This window comes from Mytilus californianus, unplaced genomic scaffold, assembly GCF_021869535.1.
Source record: "Mytilus californianus isolate M0D057914Y unplaced genomic scaffold, xbMytCali1.0.p SCAF_9, whole genome shotgun sequence".
NCBI lineage: Eukaryota > Metazoa > Mollusca > Bivalvia > Mytilida > Mytilidae > Mytilus > Mytilus californianus.
The window spans coordinates 92672510-92691194 of record NW_026262745.1 but is presented as its reverse complement, the minus strand read 5'-3'; the positions used below and the strand labels follow the sequence as shown (position 1 = coordinate 92691194).

General features: G+C 31.1%; 1 protein-coding gene across 1 annotated transcript; it reads left to right on the top strand.

Moving 5' to 3' along the window:
- Positions 1-2550: 2550 nt before the first annotated feature.
- Positions 2551-18032, top strand: LOC127714040 (E3 ubiquitin-protein ligase TRIM33-like). Its single transcript, XM_052219987.1, has 4 exons — positions 2551-3364; positions 14734-14781; positions 15478-15525; positions 18011-18032. The coding sequence occupies exons 1-4, from the start codon at positions 2598-2600 to the stop codon at positions 18030-18032; spliced, it is 885 nt and encodes a 294-aa protein (XP_052075947.1). The 5' UTR covers positions 2551-2597.
- The last annotated feature ends 653 nt before the right edge of the window (positions 18033-18685 follow it).

Sequence of the window (18685 nt, the reverse complement as noted above, 5' to 3'; positions counted from 1 at the left end):
AAACTATTTGTAAACTACTATTAAACATTACGTTTACTTGAACTATAAACTACCAGAAAAAAAATAAACTCGGAAATTACGACTGATTTTCAAGTAGTTTATTGATACCTTAAATTAATACTTTCATGCAGTGAAACATCTGTGTCAAATAAGTTAAGTACAAACTTCGCCTGATCAGAGATGAGATGCAAAAAATCATCTTCAATACGGAACAGTATCGTAGGAGTAGACTGAAAAGGGTGCGGCAAACTTCTGAAAGTGACGATAAAAAATAAGTAATAAAAAAACCTTCTATGGTCTTATTAGTCTAGTAGTTAGTCAATGCCCTATCTTTTTCTTTTTTTAATTGCATAAACGTTTTTAAGGTCAATAAATGAGTTGCCCCTTTGCCTCCTACTCAAATGTGGAAGTAAGACATGCAAAAACATTCGAAAATTCTGTTTTTCATGTTACCACCTAGAGTTTTGTTGAGAAAAATGAAAATTATAAATGCTGATGTCAAAGCGCTTTCCTCAACTTCCTTCCATCAGGAACGCTCAGAACCGAAAATTTGAAAGCCGAAGATAAATATTCGAAGAGCTATATGACCGTATAAGGACACAAAAAGAATATACAGCAAAACCTATTTAAGGTCCTATTATTATAGAGGAGTTGATACCCAGTCATTTATCGGCAATTTATGAAATATTTGTTATAGATGTCAGTGAAACGAGTAGCATGTGGAATGTTGAAAAAAAGTATAACAAAAATACCGAACTCAAAATATCTTCCAGTTTTATATTACTGATATTTTTAGGGGTATTCAATTTTTCAATCATCTACTATGATCAGGTAAACACAACTGAGGGGGTGGACAGGAGTAAGGAAACGAGGGGGCGGGACGCAGGTACCTTGGGGAAGAGCGGGAGTGAATAGGGATATGCTTGAAAAAGAAATTTGACCGATTTTCGTTTGCAAGTAAGGGAGATGGATGTGGGATTAGGGAAGTGGGAATCAGGGACCCTCCTGTCCACCCCTCACAATTGGATTAGCTTAACGAATCCTTACCAAACTGAATTACAAGTAGCCTCTTACCCTTCCCAAAACCACAAAGAACAGTCATACTGTCGATCGCCAGTTCGTTCTTTACCTTTATATTAATTGGTCATGTTCCAACATCTATATTAGTCGTTTTCCCATTTTTGCTCTAAAAGTTCATATTTTTGGGGCATTCAACACTCTCGATCCTACCCGATGAAGGTCATTTCAGAAACCTATGTTGAGTAAACAAAGTCAAAGAAACATCGATGATTTGTTTGTACTGAAAAATCCAAGTAATAACTTTGTATCATATATCCCTTGTTTAGTAAATATAGTTTTTATGTTGACAAATATAACCTATTATCTGTCACTCAGTTCTTTTTGAGAGGGAGAATGTAACCTTCACCAACAAAATAAGTAGCTGACTTAACATTTTACATCAACGTCATTTGGTCTCTAAAAGATAGATTGACAACCATACCACATCTCTTCTTTTTTATTTAATATTATAGAGAGGGATTTCGATTTCATTCTAATGAAAGTTTTTGATGATCACGCATGTATGCACAAAACAGAAGGTGTTTTAGAACTCACTGGCAAAAAAAAACTTACTTTATTTATTTAACGTTTGATGATCTACCCTTTTCATTCAAGAAATATCCTTACGTCACAAATTGTATGTAAAAGGATGAAGTTAAGTTAACGACAAAGAAACCCAAGGTCGCAAAAAAAAAAACAAACGACGGGTTGTATAATTGCAGATATAAATGGAATCTAGGGAAGATGTTCTTTGACTGATCGGTTGGTTACATAGCCAAATTGCCCACTTGTACCATTCTTGTATTTTCACATTCAGCATACATATCTCTAATTTGTTTCTCTTTCAGAGTAATTTTTAATGTATCATTTTTTGTTTATTTTTTAGAACTTGACATACAACCAAATAAAATATATTTATAACTTATGCTTCTCGGTTCGTGTTGCTAAATCGTTTGGTTTTCTGTAAATAAAACATCTTATTAATTTTGTGTGTCTTTAAAGTTTTCGTGATTTTTTTAACATATAATAGAAAAACAAAGGATATGGGGTATCTATCCATGACACAAAATCAGTACATGCACAACAACAACAAAAATCACACAAAAAGCAAAGGAACAGCGCTTTTATTGCTGTTCTTCGGTAAAAATATGTTTTAATTTGGCTTGTAATTTTTCATTTTGCATTGTTTCTATTTTTTTTTTTATCTAAATGAGAATAATTATTTAATTGAAAATGAATTACATACCATTCAAATAAAAAATATCCATGAAAGCTAGAAATAAATATTCAGATTAGTTTATGAAACACAAAAATTAAAGACTAGAATGTATTATTAATAATATCAATAATGATATTGATATTAATATTAATATTAATTTGAATAATAGTATGCTAAAAATAAACGACAGTATTGGTTAGTATTTTAATTTGATTCGTAAACTTGATGTCATTTCGGTATTGTACATCTATTTATAATTTACTGTTATCATATCTACCTGGGACACACTTCTTAACAACTAACATTTTAAACAACCAGAATGGCACAGGCTGCTTCTAAAACGTGCGAAATTTGTGTGTCTAGTCCTGGGCATAACTATTGCGAAGAGTGTGACCAGTTGTTTTGTGATGGTTGTAAAATATCGCATTTACGGACAAAAATGACCAAGAATCACACATTTCTAAGTGGCCCAAATATCAACCCGGAAGTTAAACTATATTGTAAAGAACATGATGAAAACTTTATATATTATTGCATAGAATGTGATACACCAGTATGTAAGATATGTGCTATTAAAAATCACAAAAAGCATGATCTATCGGAGATCAAGGAATCATTGGAAGGTATCAACGCTGAGGTAAAAACTGACATCGAAACAAAGATTAGAAAGCTCCAGTCAAAAATAGCAGAGATTGATCAAGGTACACATAGATATCAAGCTGATGTTAAGGAAGTTATCCAGGCTATAAGAGAAAAAGGAAAACGATTAAAAGAAATGATTGATATGAAAGTTGAAGGTCTTATAAATACGATGAAAGAGAAAGACACAAAGAATGTTCAAACCTTACAGTCGGTTGGCAAAGAGATAAAAATAGCTTTGGATAACGCAAAAGAGCAGCAAAAGTTCTATCAAGATACACAGGGGATAAAAGATACCACGAAAATATTACAAAAACTAAAACAAATAAAGTCACAAATGGATAAAATTGAAGAAATACAGGTTCCTATTATGCCATCAGTCAAATATGCGAAACAGAAAGTAGCAGACGGTGAAATAGAAAAACTGTTTGGGGAATTAAGATTTGGGTAAGTTAGTTCTTAGCTATAGATTTATATGAAGTGTTTAGTTCAGGAATGATTCTGGATAGTACTAAATTTCTAGTAGGATCCAGGATAGCTCATAAAACAAAAAAGACATCGTTATCAGAAATTATTTGGTTTTTGTCTCGCCTTGATGGAGGCAAAAAGCGAGACATAGGTATGCTGTTTCCGGCGTCGGCGGCGGCAGCGTCAAAAATGTATTAGTTTGTGATTAGGTCTAGTTTATGGTGAACCAAAAGTTGTATGTAATTATATTTGGTATGCAGTTGTATTAGCATTGGCATTTTTCATTTCCATGGATATTATATGGCTCCTCCCCCTTACATGCCTTAGTCATAGTCTATTGACTTTGGAATTTTGCTCAGTTTATATGTATTAGTTTGTGATTAGCTAACTTAATGGGGAACCATTAGTTGTAGGTCAATGATATGTAGTATGCAGTTGTATTAGCATTTGCATATCATATTTCCATGGATATGTTTTGGCTTCTCCCCCTTAGTCATGGTCTATTGACTTTGAACATTTTGCTTAGTTTACATGTATTAGTTTGTGATTATATCAATTTAAGGAGAACCATTAGTAGTAGGTCAATGTTAATTGGTATTCAGTTGTATGAGCATTAGCACATCTCATTTCCATGGAGATTTGTCGGCTCCGTCCTCTTAGTCATGGTATATTGACTTTGAAACTTTTGCTTAGTTTACATGTATTAGTTTGTGATTAGATTAGTTTAATATGAACTGCTTATGTTAAGTCGATGATATTTGGTTTGCAAATTTATTGGCATTTGCATGTATCGTTTCCTGTACCAAGTCATGACAGTTGTTATCCATTCGTTTGATGTGTCATCATGGTCATAGTTCATCGACTCTGAATACTTTTGCATAACTTAAATGTTAAAGTATCGCTATTTTAATTTCAATATTTGCAGTATCAAAATTACAAAAAGGCGTGACATACAGTTGGGTGCAGACCAAGCATTACATGTAGACGGGCGGAAAAAGTTAATGCGGCGTTTACTCGCGTGCACTTCAAGTAAACGCCGCGTTAACTGTGCGTTAACTCCGAAATTTCAGTAGACATAAAAAGTAAACGGGCGTTTACTTTCGCGTTTACCTCCGCGTTAACGCAAAATCGGCGCGTCTTCTAATTTTGTAAAGGGTAAACGGGCGTTTACTTTCGCGTTTACTCCCGCGTTAACGTGAAAAAAGGCGCGTCTTCTAATTTCGTCAAAAGTAAACGGACGTTTACTGATTGTAGTAAACGTGCGTTAACGCAAATTGTCATCGTATCCTGGATACACTGATCGACCTTAAATAACAAATGATAAAGTACATCAAAATTAAATGACCAACTGCTCATTTTCGATTGACATATTGACGATTACAGTTAATAAATAATGTTATTACACCTCTTTAATTAATTGAAAATTAATCATAGTAAATTTCATTTTCTGCACATATAAACAGTTCAAGCATGTCCTTCTTTTATTCAAATAATTAAATCATCACCAAAATTCAGCAGTTTTGACATCTCAGACTGTCTGACTCAGGATGACTCGTATAACAAAATTATTTTACCTCATTAACCAAAACTGACCATATTTGCACTTCATCAAGTAAATCTATATAGCCGCAAAGTAATTCAGTTATATTTTTATGTCAGGAGGGACTGTATAATACAAAAAACAGCAATATTGGAAAACAATGACTACAAAATTTTGTTCGCATCAATTTATAGAGCCAGCATGTCCTCTTTTTATACAAAATATTGAATCGTAAACAAATATCAGTAGTTTTCATACCTCAGACTGACTCATATAACAAAATTGTTTGTCCGCATCAACCAAAACTGACCATATTTGCACTTAATTATGTAAATCTTAATAGCCGAATAGTAATTCAGTTATATTTTTAGGTCAGGAGGGACTGTATAATACAAATGACAGCTATATTGGAAAGCAATGACTAAAAAATTTGGTTCGCATCAATTTATTGTGCCAGCATGTCCTCTTTTTATACAAAATATTGAATCGTAAACAAATATCAGTAGCTTTCATACCTCAGACTGACTAGTAAAACAAAATTATTTGTTCGCATCAACCAAAACTGACCATATTTCCACTTTATCAAGTAAATCTATATAGCTGCACAGTAATTCAGTTATATTTTTAGGTCAGGAGGGACTGTATAATACAAATGACAGCTATATTGGAAAGCAATGACTAAAAAATTTGGTTCGCATCAATTTATAGAGCCAGCATGTCCTCTTTTTATACAAAATATTGAATCGTAAACAAATATCAGTAGTTTTCATACCTCTGACTGACTTGTATAACAAAATTATTTGTCCGCATCAACCAAAACTGACCATATTTGCACTTAATTATGTAAATCTTAATAGCCGAATAGTAATTCAGTTATATTTTTAGGTCAGGAGGGACTGTATAATACAAATGACAGCTATATTGGAAAGCAATGACTACAAAATTTTGTTCGCATCAATTTATAGTGCCAGTATGTCCTCTTTTTATTGAAAATATTTAATCGTAAACAAATATCAGTAGTTTTCATACCTCAGACTGACTTGTATAACAAAATTATTTTCCGCATCAACCAAAACTGACCTTATTTGCACTTTATTATGTAAATCTTAATACCTGCATAGTAAATCAGTTATATTTTTATATCAGGATGGATTGTATAATACACATGGCAGCAATATTGGGAAACAATGACTAAAAAATTTGGATCGCATCAATTTATAGTGCCAGCATGTCCTGTTTTTATTCAAAATATTGAATCGTAAACAAATATCAGTAGCTTTCATACTTCAGACTGACTCGTATAACAAAATTATTTGTTCGCATCAACCAAAACTGACCATATTTGCACTTTATCAAGTAAATCTATATAGATGCACAGAAATTCAGTTATATTTTTAGGTCAGGAGGAACTGTATGATACAAATGACAGCTATATTGGAAAGCAATGACTAAAAAATTTGGTTCGCATCAATTTATAGAGCCAGCATGTCCTCTTTTTATACAAAATATTGAATCGTAAACAAATATCAGTAGTTTTCATACCTCAGACTGACTCGTATAACAAAATTGTTTGTCCGCATCAACCAAAACTGACCATATATGCACTTAATTATATAAATCTTAATAGCCGAATAGTAATTCAGTTATATTTTTAGGTCAGGAGGGACTGTATAATACAAATGACAGCTATATTGGAAAGCAATGACTAAAAATTTGGTTCGCATCAATTTATTGTGCCAGCATGTCCTCTTTTTATACAAAATATTGAATCGTAAACAAATATCAGTAGTTTTCATACCTCAGACTGACTCATATAACAAAATTATTTGTTCGCATCAACCAAAACTGACCATATTTGCACTTTATCAAGTAAATCTATATAGATGCACAGAAATTCAGTTATATTTTTAGGTCAGGAGGTACTGTATGATACAAATGACAGCTATATTGGAAAGCAATGACTAAAAAATTTGGTTCGCATCAATTTATAGAGCCAGCATGTCCTCTTTTTATACAAAATATTGAATCGTAAACAAATATCAGTAGTTTTCATACCTCTGACTGACTTGTATAACAATAGTATTTGTCCGCATCAACCAAAACTGACCATATTTGCACTTAATTATGTAAATCTTAATAGCCGAATAGTAATTCAGTTATATTTTTAGGTCAGGAGGGACTGTATAATACAAATGACATTTATATTGGAAAGCAATGACTACAAAATTTTGTTCGCATCAATTTATAGTGCCAGCATGTCCTATTTTTATTGAAAATATTGAATCGTAAACAAATATCAGTAGTTTTCATACCTCAGACTGACTGGTATAACAAAATTATTTTCCACATCAACCAAAACTGACCTTATTTGCACTTTATTATGTAAATCTTAATACCTGCATAGTAAATCAGTTATATTTTTATATCAGGATGGATTGTATAATACACATGACAGCAATATTGGGAAACAATGACTAAAAAATTTGGATCGCATCAATTTATAGTGCCAGCATGTCCTGTTTTTATTCAAAATATTGAATCGTAAACAAATATCAGTAGCTTTCATACTTCAGACTGACTCGTATAACAAAATTATTTGTCCGCATCAACCAAAACTGACCATATTTGCTCTTTTTTATGTAAATCTTAATAGCTGCATAGTAAATCAGTTATATCTTTATATCAGGATGGATTGTATAATACAAATGACAGCAATATTGGGAAACAATGACTAAAAAATTTGGATCGCATCAATTTATAGTGCCAGCATGTCCTGTTTTTATTCAAAATATTGATTCGTAAACAAATATCAGTAGCTTTCATACTTCAGACTGACTCGTATAACAAAATTATTTGTCCGCATCAACCAAAACTGACCATATTTGCTCTTTTTTATGTAAATCTTATAGTCGCATAGTAAATCAGTAATATTTTTATATCAGGATGGATTGTATAATACAAATTACATCAATATTGGAAAACAATGACTACAAAATTTTGTTCGCATCAATTTATAGTGCCAGCATGTCCTATTTTTATTGAAAATATTGAATCATAAACAAATATCAGTAGTTTTCATACTTCAGACTAACTGGTATAACAAAATTATTTGACCGCATCAACAAAAACTGACAACATTTGCACTTAATTATATAAATCTTAATAGCCGAATAGTAATTCAGTTATATTTTTAGGTCAGGAGGGACTGTATGATACAAATGACAGCTATATTGGAAAGCAATGACTAAAAAATTTGGTTCACATCAATTTATAGAGCCAGCATGTCCTCTTTTTATACAAAATATTGAATCGTAAACAAATATCAGTAGTTTTCATACCTCAGACTGACTCGTATAACAAAATTGTTTGTCCGCATCAACCAAAACTGACCATATTTGCACTTAATTATGTAAATCTTAATAGCCGAATAGTAATTCAGTTATATTTTTAGGTCAGGAGGGACTGTATAATACAAATGACAGCTATATTGGAAAGCAATTACTAAAAAATTTGGTTCGCATCAATTTATAGAGCCAGCATGTCCTCTTTTTATACAAAATATTGAATCGTAAACAAATATCAGTAGTTTTCATACCTCTGACTGACTTGTATAACAAAGTTATTTGTCCGCATGAACCAAAACTGACCATATTTGCACTTAATTATGTAAATCTTAATAGCTGAATAGTAATTCAGTTATATTTTTAGGTCAGGAGGGACTGTATAATACAAATGACAGCTATATTGGAAAGCAATGACTACAAAATTTTGTTCACATCAATTTATAGTGCCAGCATGTCCTCTTTTTATTGAAAATATTTAATCGTAAACAAATATCAGTAGTTTTCATACCTCAGACTGACTCGTATAACAAAATTATTTTCCGCATCAACCAAAACTGACCTTATTTGCACTTTATTATGTAAATCTTAATAGCTGCATAGTAAATCAGTTATATTTTTATATCAGGATGGATTGTATAATACAAATTACAGCAATATTGGAAAACAATGACTACAAAATTTTGTTCGCATCAATTTATAGTGCCAGCATGTCCTATTTTTATTGAAAATATTGAATCATAAACAAATATCAGTAGTTTTCATACCTCAGACTAACTAGTATTACAAAATTATTTGTCCGCATCAACCAAAACTGACCATATTTGCTCTTTTTTATGTAAATCTTATAGTCGCATAGTAAATCAGTAATATTTTTATATCAGGATGGATTGTATAATACAAATTACAGCAATATTGGAAAACAATGACTACAAAATTTTGTTCGCATCAATTTATAGTGCCAGCATGTCCTCTTTTTATACAAAATATTGAATCGTAAACAAATATCAGTAGTTTTCATACCTCTGACTGACTTGTATAACAAAATTATTTGTCCCCATCAACCAAAACTGACCATATTTGCACTTAATTATGTAAATCTTAATAGCCGAATAGTAATTCAGTTATATTTTTAGGTCAGGAGGGACTGTATAATACAAATGACAGCTATATTGGAAAGCAATGACTACAAAATTTTGTTCGCATCAATTTATAGTGCCAGTATGTCCTCTTTTTATTGAAAATATTTAATCGTAAACAAATATCAGTAGTTTTCATACCTCAGACTGACTTGTATAACAAAATTATTTTCCGCATCAACCAAAACTGACCTTATTTGCACTTTATTATGTAAATCTTAATACCTGCATAGTAAATCAGTTATATTTTTATATCAGGATGGATTGTATGATACACATGACAGCAATATTGGGAAACAATGACTAAAAAATTTGGATCGCATCAATTTATAGTGCCAGCATGTCCTGTTTTTATTCAAAATATTGAATCGTAAACAAATATCAGTAGCTTTCATACTTCAGACTGACTGGTATAACAAAATTATTTGTCCGCATCAACCAAAACTGACCATATTTGCTCTTTTTTATGTAAATCTTATAGTTGCATAGTAAATCAGTAATATTTTTATATCAGGATGGATTGTATAATACAAATTACAGCAATATTGGAAAACAATGACTACAAAATTTTGTTCGCATCAATTTATAGTGCCAGCATGTCCTATTTTTATTGAAAATATTGAATCATAAACAAATATCAGTAGTTTTCATACCTCAGACTAACTAGTATTACAAAATTATTTGTCCGCATCAAACAAAACTGACCATATTTGCACCTTATAATGTAAATCTTAATAGCTGCATAGTAAATCAGTTATATTTTTATATCAGGATGAATTGTATAATACAAATGACAGCAATACTGGGAAACAATGACTAAGAAATTTGGATCGCATCAATTTATAGTGCCAGCATGTCCTGTTTTTATTCAAAATATTGAATCGTAAACAAATATCAGTAGCTTTCATATTTCAGACTGACTCGTATAACAAAATTATTTGTCTGCATCAACCAAAAATGACTATATTTGCACTAAATCATGCAAATCTATATAGCTACATAGTTAATTAGTTATATTTTTAGGTCAGGAGGAACTGTATAAAACAAATGACAGTAATATTAGAAAACAATGACTACAAAATTTGGTTCGCATCAATTTATAGAGCCAGCATGTCCTCTTTTTATACAAAATATTGAATCGTAAACAAATATCAGTAGTTTTCATACCTCTGACTGACTTGTATAACAAAGTTATTTGTCCGCATGAACCAAAACTGACCATATTTGCACTTAATTATGTAAATCTTAATAGCTGAATAGTAATTCAGTTATATTTTTAGGTCAGGAGGGACTGTATAATACAAATGACAGCTATATTGGAAAGCAATGACTACAAAATTTTGTTCACATCAATTTATAGTGCCAGCATGTCCTCTTTTTATTGAAAATATTTAATCGTAAACAAATATCAGTAGTTTTCATACCTCAGACTGACTCGTATAACAAAATTATTTTCCGCATCAACCAAAACTGACCTTATTTGCACTTTATTATGTAAATCTTATAGTCGCATAGTAAATCAGTAATATTTTTATATCAGGATGGATTGTATAATACAAATTACAGCAATATTGGAAAACAATGACTACAAAATTTTGTTCGCATCAATTTATAGTGCCAGCATGTCCTATTTTTATTGAAAATATTGAATCATAAACAAATATCAGTAGTTTTCATACCTCAGACTAACTAGTATTACAAAATTATTTGTCCGCATCAACCAAAACTGACCATATTTGCACCTTATAATGTAAATCTTAATAGCTGCATAGTAAATCAGTTATATTTTTATATCAGGATGAATTGTATAATACAAATGACAGCAATACTGGGAAACAATGACTAAGAAATTTGGATCGCATCAATTTATAGTGCCAGCATGTCCTGTTTTTATTCAAAATATTGAATCGTAAACAAATATCAGTAGCTTTCATATTTCAGACTGACTCGTATAACAAAATTATTTGTCTGCATCAACCAAAAATGACTATATTTGCACTAAATCATGCAAATCTATATAGCTACATAGTTAATTAGTTATATTTTTAGGTCAGGAGGAACTGTATAAAACAAATGACAGTAATATTAGAAAACAATGACTACAAAATTTGGTTCGCATCAATTTATAGAGCCAGCATGTCCTCTTTTTATACAAAATATTGAATCGTAAACAAATATCAGTAGTTTTCATACCTCTGACTGACTTGTATAACAAAGTTATTTGTCAGCATGAACCAAAACTGACCATATTTGCACTTAATTATGTAAATCTTAATAGCTGAATAGTAATTCAGTTATATTTTTAGGTCAGGAGGGACTGTATAATACAAATGAAAGCAATATTAGAAAACAATGACTACAAAATTTGGTTCGCATCAATTTATAGAGCCAGCATGTCCTCTTTTTATACAAAATATTGAATCGTAAACAAATATCAGTAGTTTTCATACCTCAGACTGACTCGTATAACAAAATTATTTTCCGCATCAACCAAAACTGACCTTATTTGCACTTTATTATGTAAATCTTAATAGCTGCATAGTAAATCAGTTATTATTTTATATCAGGATGGATTGTATAATACAAATGAAAGCAATATTAGAAAACAATGACTACAAAATTTTTTTCACATTAATTTATAGTGCCAGTATGTCCTCTTTTCCTTCAAATTGTTTAATCGTAAACAAATATCAGTAGTTTTCATACCTCAGACTGACTCGTATAACAAAATTCTCTTTCCGCATCAACCAAAACTGACCTTATTTGCTCTTTTTTATGTAAATCTTATAGTCGCATAGTAAATCAGTGATATTTTTATGTAAGGATGGATTGTATAATACAAATGATAGCCATATTGGAAAACAATGACTACAAAATTTTGTTCGCATCAATTTATAGTACCAGCATGTCCTATTTTTATTGAAATTATTGAATCGTAAACAAATATCAGTAGTTTTCATACCTCAGACTAACTCGTATAACAAAATTATTTGTCCGCATCAACCAAAACTGACCATATTTGCACCTTATAATGTAAATCTTAATAGCTGCATAGTAAATCAGTTATATTTTTATATCAGGATGGATTGTATAATACAAGTGACAGCAATTTTGGGAAACAATGACTAAAAAATTTGGATCGCATCAATTTATAGTGCCATCATGTCCTGTTTTTATTCAAAATATTGAGTCGTAAACAAATTTTAGTGTTTTCATACCTTAGACATGTTAGACTGACTCATATAACAAAATTATTTGTCCGCATCAACCATATTTGCATTTTATTATGGAAATCTTTATAGTTGCATAATGAACTTTCACTAAAGTCAGTAGTTCGGGATGGTTTGTATTTAAAACAAAACTATAATATTTAACGGCATCATCCAACATTGGCATGACAGATTAAAGTAATTTATAATGAAAAGTATGAGAAGTTCTCTTCTTGGAATAGTGTACTGTTAATATATTATGGCGGTTGATTGATTTCGTTTGTAGCCTAACGTCCAGGGGCAAATATTTTTTTCATGTTCAGAACGAGTATATTTTTCGGACGTCCCAGATATCATTTATAATCGTTAGGGATAAGTCTGTCTAAATTGACGAGATGGTACAAATGTACATACTTATACAACACCTTATCAATATCCCTATATATACACTGTACAATTTTCGATTGAACATTTGGCAAAACAGAATCTTAAATCATGTAAATCCAAGGCAAACAAGGTGAATTACGTTTAAAAATCCATGTTTTAAATGCATAGAGTTATATTTAGGAAGAGACTGTTAAAAATGGGGAACGAAGCAACGTAAGACATGATGTTTATATCCCATCATATACAAATATTTTTCCGATGTGTTGGATAACCTTTCTATCCGCCTCGATATTCGTACATGTAACTTTTGAAAAGAAAATATAGAAAATCTGTTACTCAGCAAAATTATTGGAACTGATTTTTTTGTAATTAATAAAAGTTAATATTTCGAATTAAAAGTGTTTTTGAATTGTTCTGGTTTGAAACACTTGTACGTAAAATATTAAGATACAAGTCGTTTTAATTAAAATAAATGTACAAATGAACACGAAGTTTATTTCTTAATTTACACAATCAGTTAACGCGAAAAGTTAACGCGCGTTTACTTTCAAGTGCACGTAGAAATACACTTGTGAGATCTGTAGTAAACGCCCGTTTACTTTTAAGTGCACGTAAAAATAAACTTGTGAAATCTGAAGTAAACGCCCGTTTACTACTGACTAAACGGACACAGAGTAAACGCCCGTTTACTCGGGCAGATATTAGAAATTTCCATTTTGACCGCGTTAACGTAATTATAGTAAACGCGCGTTTACTAGTAAACGCGAAAATTGAAGTTAACTAACGAAATATGTGCACGCGGCGTTAACTTGCGTTTACTTTATGTAATGCTTGGTCTGCACCCAACTGTATGTGATAACAGTTTATTTTTTTATCTTATAGGCAAAATGTCAAATACTTCGAATACATTTTTGGTTTTGGCTAAGTTTGTCTTTATAATTACTGACAGTTTTCCAAAATTGAAGTTATACTATGATAACATGTTCTAAAGACCTGTTCACTAAATAGTTGTTTAAACCATAGAGTACCTCTTATGAACTAATGATCAAGCGATTTTTTGAGAAAAATTAAGGACTTTGTAGAAAAAAAACTTTACTGTGAAATGAATTCATAGGAGACTGTTATTCGGATTTGTACAGGGATGTTTCTGATCCTACTGAATTTCAATTCGTACTGTAACATATCCATAACTGAACTCCGTATACACTGTATCAGATATCTTTACTTCCATCGAATCAATTGCCTTTCTAGCTGGAACTTTATCATTAGTCTTTGGGATTCACGCCAAGACGTCAGAAACCAAATAAAAACCCAACGGTTTTCAATAATAGACATGCATGCACCTACAGTTTAATTAGAAAGTGTTTGTACAAGCTTATCATCAAATCCATTATAAGAAAACAAATCCCGAAAGGATCAACATAAAGAAAACCGCTATTTCAAATTACTGTGTTTATAATAATCATCCTTTTGCACCTGGATTAGGGATAAAAGGAAAAGAAAAAACAAAAACAAAAACAAAAAAAACAGCCAAAACAAAACAGTACTATTAATACAAATTTGGAAATTATTTTGCCCTATTTTGGGTTATCATCTTCACACAGCTTTTCGGTATGTTTATATTAAGAAATAATAATCAGTGTTTTTATTTCATTTTCAAATAACTTACAATTTTGATGCACATATAAGATACGAATGAACATTGTAGACAAAATCATTTTTTTTTTCTCAGAGAACCTGTCAAAAGAGAAGACAACCCGAAACCTCAGAAAAACGTCAGGTTTGTATGTATGATAGACACCAAACGTAGTTGTTTCCATTGTTCTCATTGTTATGTTCAACTCTTATGTAGATTGACTTTTCCTACAATAATAAAATCAATCGAAACACTTAGAATTGTCTCCCCGAGTCAAATTTGACGCAACTGTAGGGAATGTTTAGTTGTACTGTTCTTCATCTCCATTTTTGGTTCATTTGGTTTTGATTCTGATGAGTATTGTTAATTGATTTTCTTTTTGCACCTTATTATCTGTTCCAACTAATTTTTGCGAAGTTGGTTTTGGAATATACATATGGTTTACCTTTGATTGATTAGAGTTATGGGTTGCACGACATACATAAACAATGTAAATATTTATATATACATGACATATAATAGTTTACTTTTACAAATTGTTATTAGCTGGAAAGTTGTCTCATTGGCACTCATACCACATCTTCCTATTGCTATGTATGTCGTTCAGTTTCCTAAGTATTATGCCGTTGAGTATCTATGATAAGATTTACCCAGAAATGTGTTTTTTTGAAAGATTAAGCTATTGTGGCTAAAAATATTGACATGAGGGTAAAATGTCCGAGTAAAGTTAAAGATGAATAATCAATTAAAAAGTTACGTTTAAATGTTGATTGAACCGATGCTATAAAAGCTAGACATTTCCATTGAAATATTTAAATCGTGTCATATGATATTTTATAGAGTTACAACAACATCTAAACAATACAGATACAGATGCTACACATGCGGGTAAGTGTGATGTTATGTAGTTTTCTGTCGGATGAGTATATAAGACCAGGTTTTGTTACATCATTAAGTAAGAAATTCTTTGAAAAACAGATATATGTAAAGCACAAAACAAGTATTTGCTTCAAACAAAATTTGTTTTTATGTTAAAGAAGTGCTGGCACACATATATGACTATCAATATATGAACTATATTGTCAATGACAAACCCATTGATTCAACTCTCTTAAAATCAACGTCTCATTCTTAGGCAGTTTTTTTTTTTATCGTTTTAATCCGACATTTACACTATTTAGTTGATATAATATACCATAATATACGTATTCTATACGTGTGTACTTTCTGATAGCGGACTGTTCTTTAGTAAAAAAAACTATTCTACCATGATTAAGTGGACGAAATAAGTGAATTTATAAATCAAAGGTGTACGAAACTTTTTTTTTTTTTACATTTGACAGTATTGTTGTGATAATAACAGACTTATCTAATATTTCGAACACTGTTTAAGTGAATATGTAACCTCAGATATGTGGGATATAAAACATACTATAAGTCAGGAACCTGTTCAGTGGTTGTATTATTTCAGATTGTTATTCCATTTATTTTTTTATTAATTTTGGGTTCCTATTGATACTAGTAGTTTCTTCAACTTATTCAAAACCGATGGACCACTAAGAGCTTATCATTTTATAATTCGATACCTGTCTGTCGCATCGTATGGCGTTGACATATATCAATTCATACGCTCGTGTATATACTCATTTTAAGTACTTCATTAGCTGGGTCGTGCTCGTTACACATAAACTGTTCAAACTGTGTTATAAAATCTACACTGCAGAAGTTTTACGATCACCATCACGAATGGGTTGACCGATTCGATATGTCTGTATCTCAATTCAATAGCGCCGTGTTATCCTTGGATACCAGAATAGTCGTCTAAACTGTAATTTTACCGATTGTGACATATTTACTGAGTGTGGACTCGCATGACGGGTGATGCATCTATAGCAGGAGACAGGTACTACGTCGACGCTTCATTATGGAGATCATGTGATAACCTTTATATTACTTTGGTTTGTCTTCCTAATCGATCAAAGGGATTTTGGCATCGGTAAACTACTGCTTCTAAATTTGAAGGACGAACACATGTAAGGATCTAGATGTCTGTTGGTTATTGGTGATGTTTGGTTGCCGTTTTAGTTTTCTTAACCCATTATGTTCCCTTTGACCTTTTTTATTGTCCAATTTGTTTGCTTCTATTTTGTTTTATGACAATAAGTATACAAATATTAATATCAACGTTTAAAGGCTTAAATCAGAATAATTGAACAACAAGGGGGTTTTATCTTCCTAATTTAAACTATGATGGATAGTTGTTTCATTGGCAATCAAAAGTAATACAACAAAAATACCAAACTCAAAGGAAAATTCAAAATGGAAAGTCCCTTACCAAATCACAAAATCAAGAGCTCAAAAGCATAAAATAAAAGGAAAACAACTGTCATATTCCTGACATGGTACATGTATTTCCTTTTGTAGAAAATGATGGATTAAACCCGGTTTTAAAGCTAGCTAGACGTTTCATTTGTATGACAGTCGAATGAAATTCCTTATATTAACAACAATGTGACAGCAAAACAAACATACATAATAAGTAAAAAAAAAATAACAATAGGGTTACAGCAGTCAACATTGTGTTTTAATCTTAAACACTATAAAAGCACACAACTATGTGAACAGAGAAAAACAAAATGGCATATAGACATAGCACATAAGCAAAAATGAAAGACAAGAAACAAACTACATTCACTTATTTTATATGATGGTTGACGCTTGCTTTTCTAACTTTGGCGATACATCTCGTCTCACTTCAATGTTTCGAACCTAATTTTTCTACACATGCATTGAACTTTGAAATGTGCATTAAAACATATTTTTGTGTAGACTCAAAGGATACTAAAATTTGTTTCTTGTTCCATTATTCGTTATTGATTACAAAGTTATTTTTGACGTTTTCCACATGGGCTACTAGTATATTTTTTTATTCTAAATTTGATGTGAGTTTTAAAACTTGTATAATAACATAAACGGTACTAATTTTACTGCCCTACTATCGCATTTTGACAATAAATATCTCTTCATTAATGTTCGCGGCCAAAATATTCTAAAAACAAAAATGTTTTAAAAATTAAAGAACTGATAAAACCAAAACCGGGCAAGGACCAGATCTTTGTATGAGGAGAAAACTTAGAGATATTTATTCATTTACCGAAAAGAAGAATGTAATATCCTAATGTTTTGTAGTTTAAAACTTTTACACGGAACTTGTTATGGACACAACAAATGGTACAATTACACCGCTTAGCATAATTGCAATAGACCATAATTATATTTAACAGGAAATATGTTTGTCTATTATATTGTCTTACATTCCTTTTTATGTGTATTGATTTTAAAAAATGTTAACTTTAATTGATCTAAATTTCAGGACAGATATAATTACTGAGTAAGTACTTATTTCATATAATTTAAAGAAATAAATTTACTGAATAAATCTTCTTATTGCATGGATACTAATGTGTAATATATTTACTTAGACACGATAACATTATTAACAACGGTACATACTATTATATTTGAGTATCTGACATAAACATAAAAGTTTTTATGTCAGAAAATGGGTAAAACGCAGCCAGGTGAGCCAAAACTGAACACTTTAATTATCTGTATATATTAAGTTTACAATGTACAATGAGGTTACGGGTTTATGACCCTTTTAGGAAACCCCAGGTTGTGGATGCTTGACCATTCCTTACCGACAAACATGTTGTTGTTGCAGCAGACAAATCATCCAACAATATTGTTTTATATGCACAGCCATTATAAGTTGGATATCACACCAACATTGGGAATCTCACATATACATGTCCCCCTACATCATTCACGAAAGAAGAGATTTAGGAATATCACAAATCCGTCCTTCTCTTCTTTGGTATTAACATTAAAAGGATGACGAAAATCTTCCAACTTAACATTGGATACGTAAACTTCACAAAAATCCTTATAAAAAGTTCTTTTCAAAAACACCGAACTCTAGGGTAAATAAAAAAAAAAGGGGAAGTCCATAAAAACTGAAAACTCCAAAGAACGATTTATAGCCGGT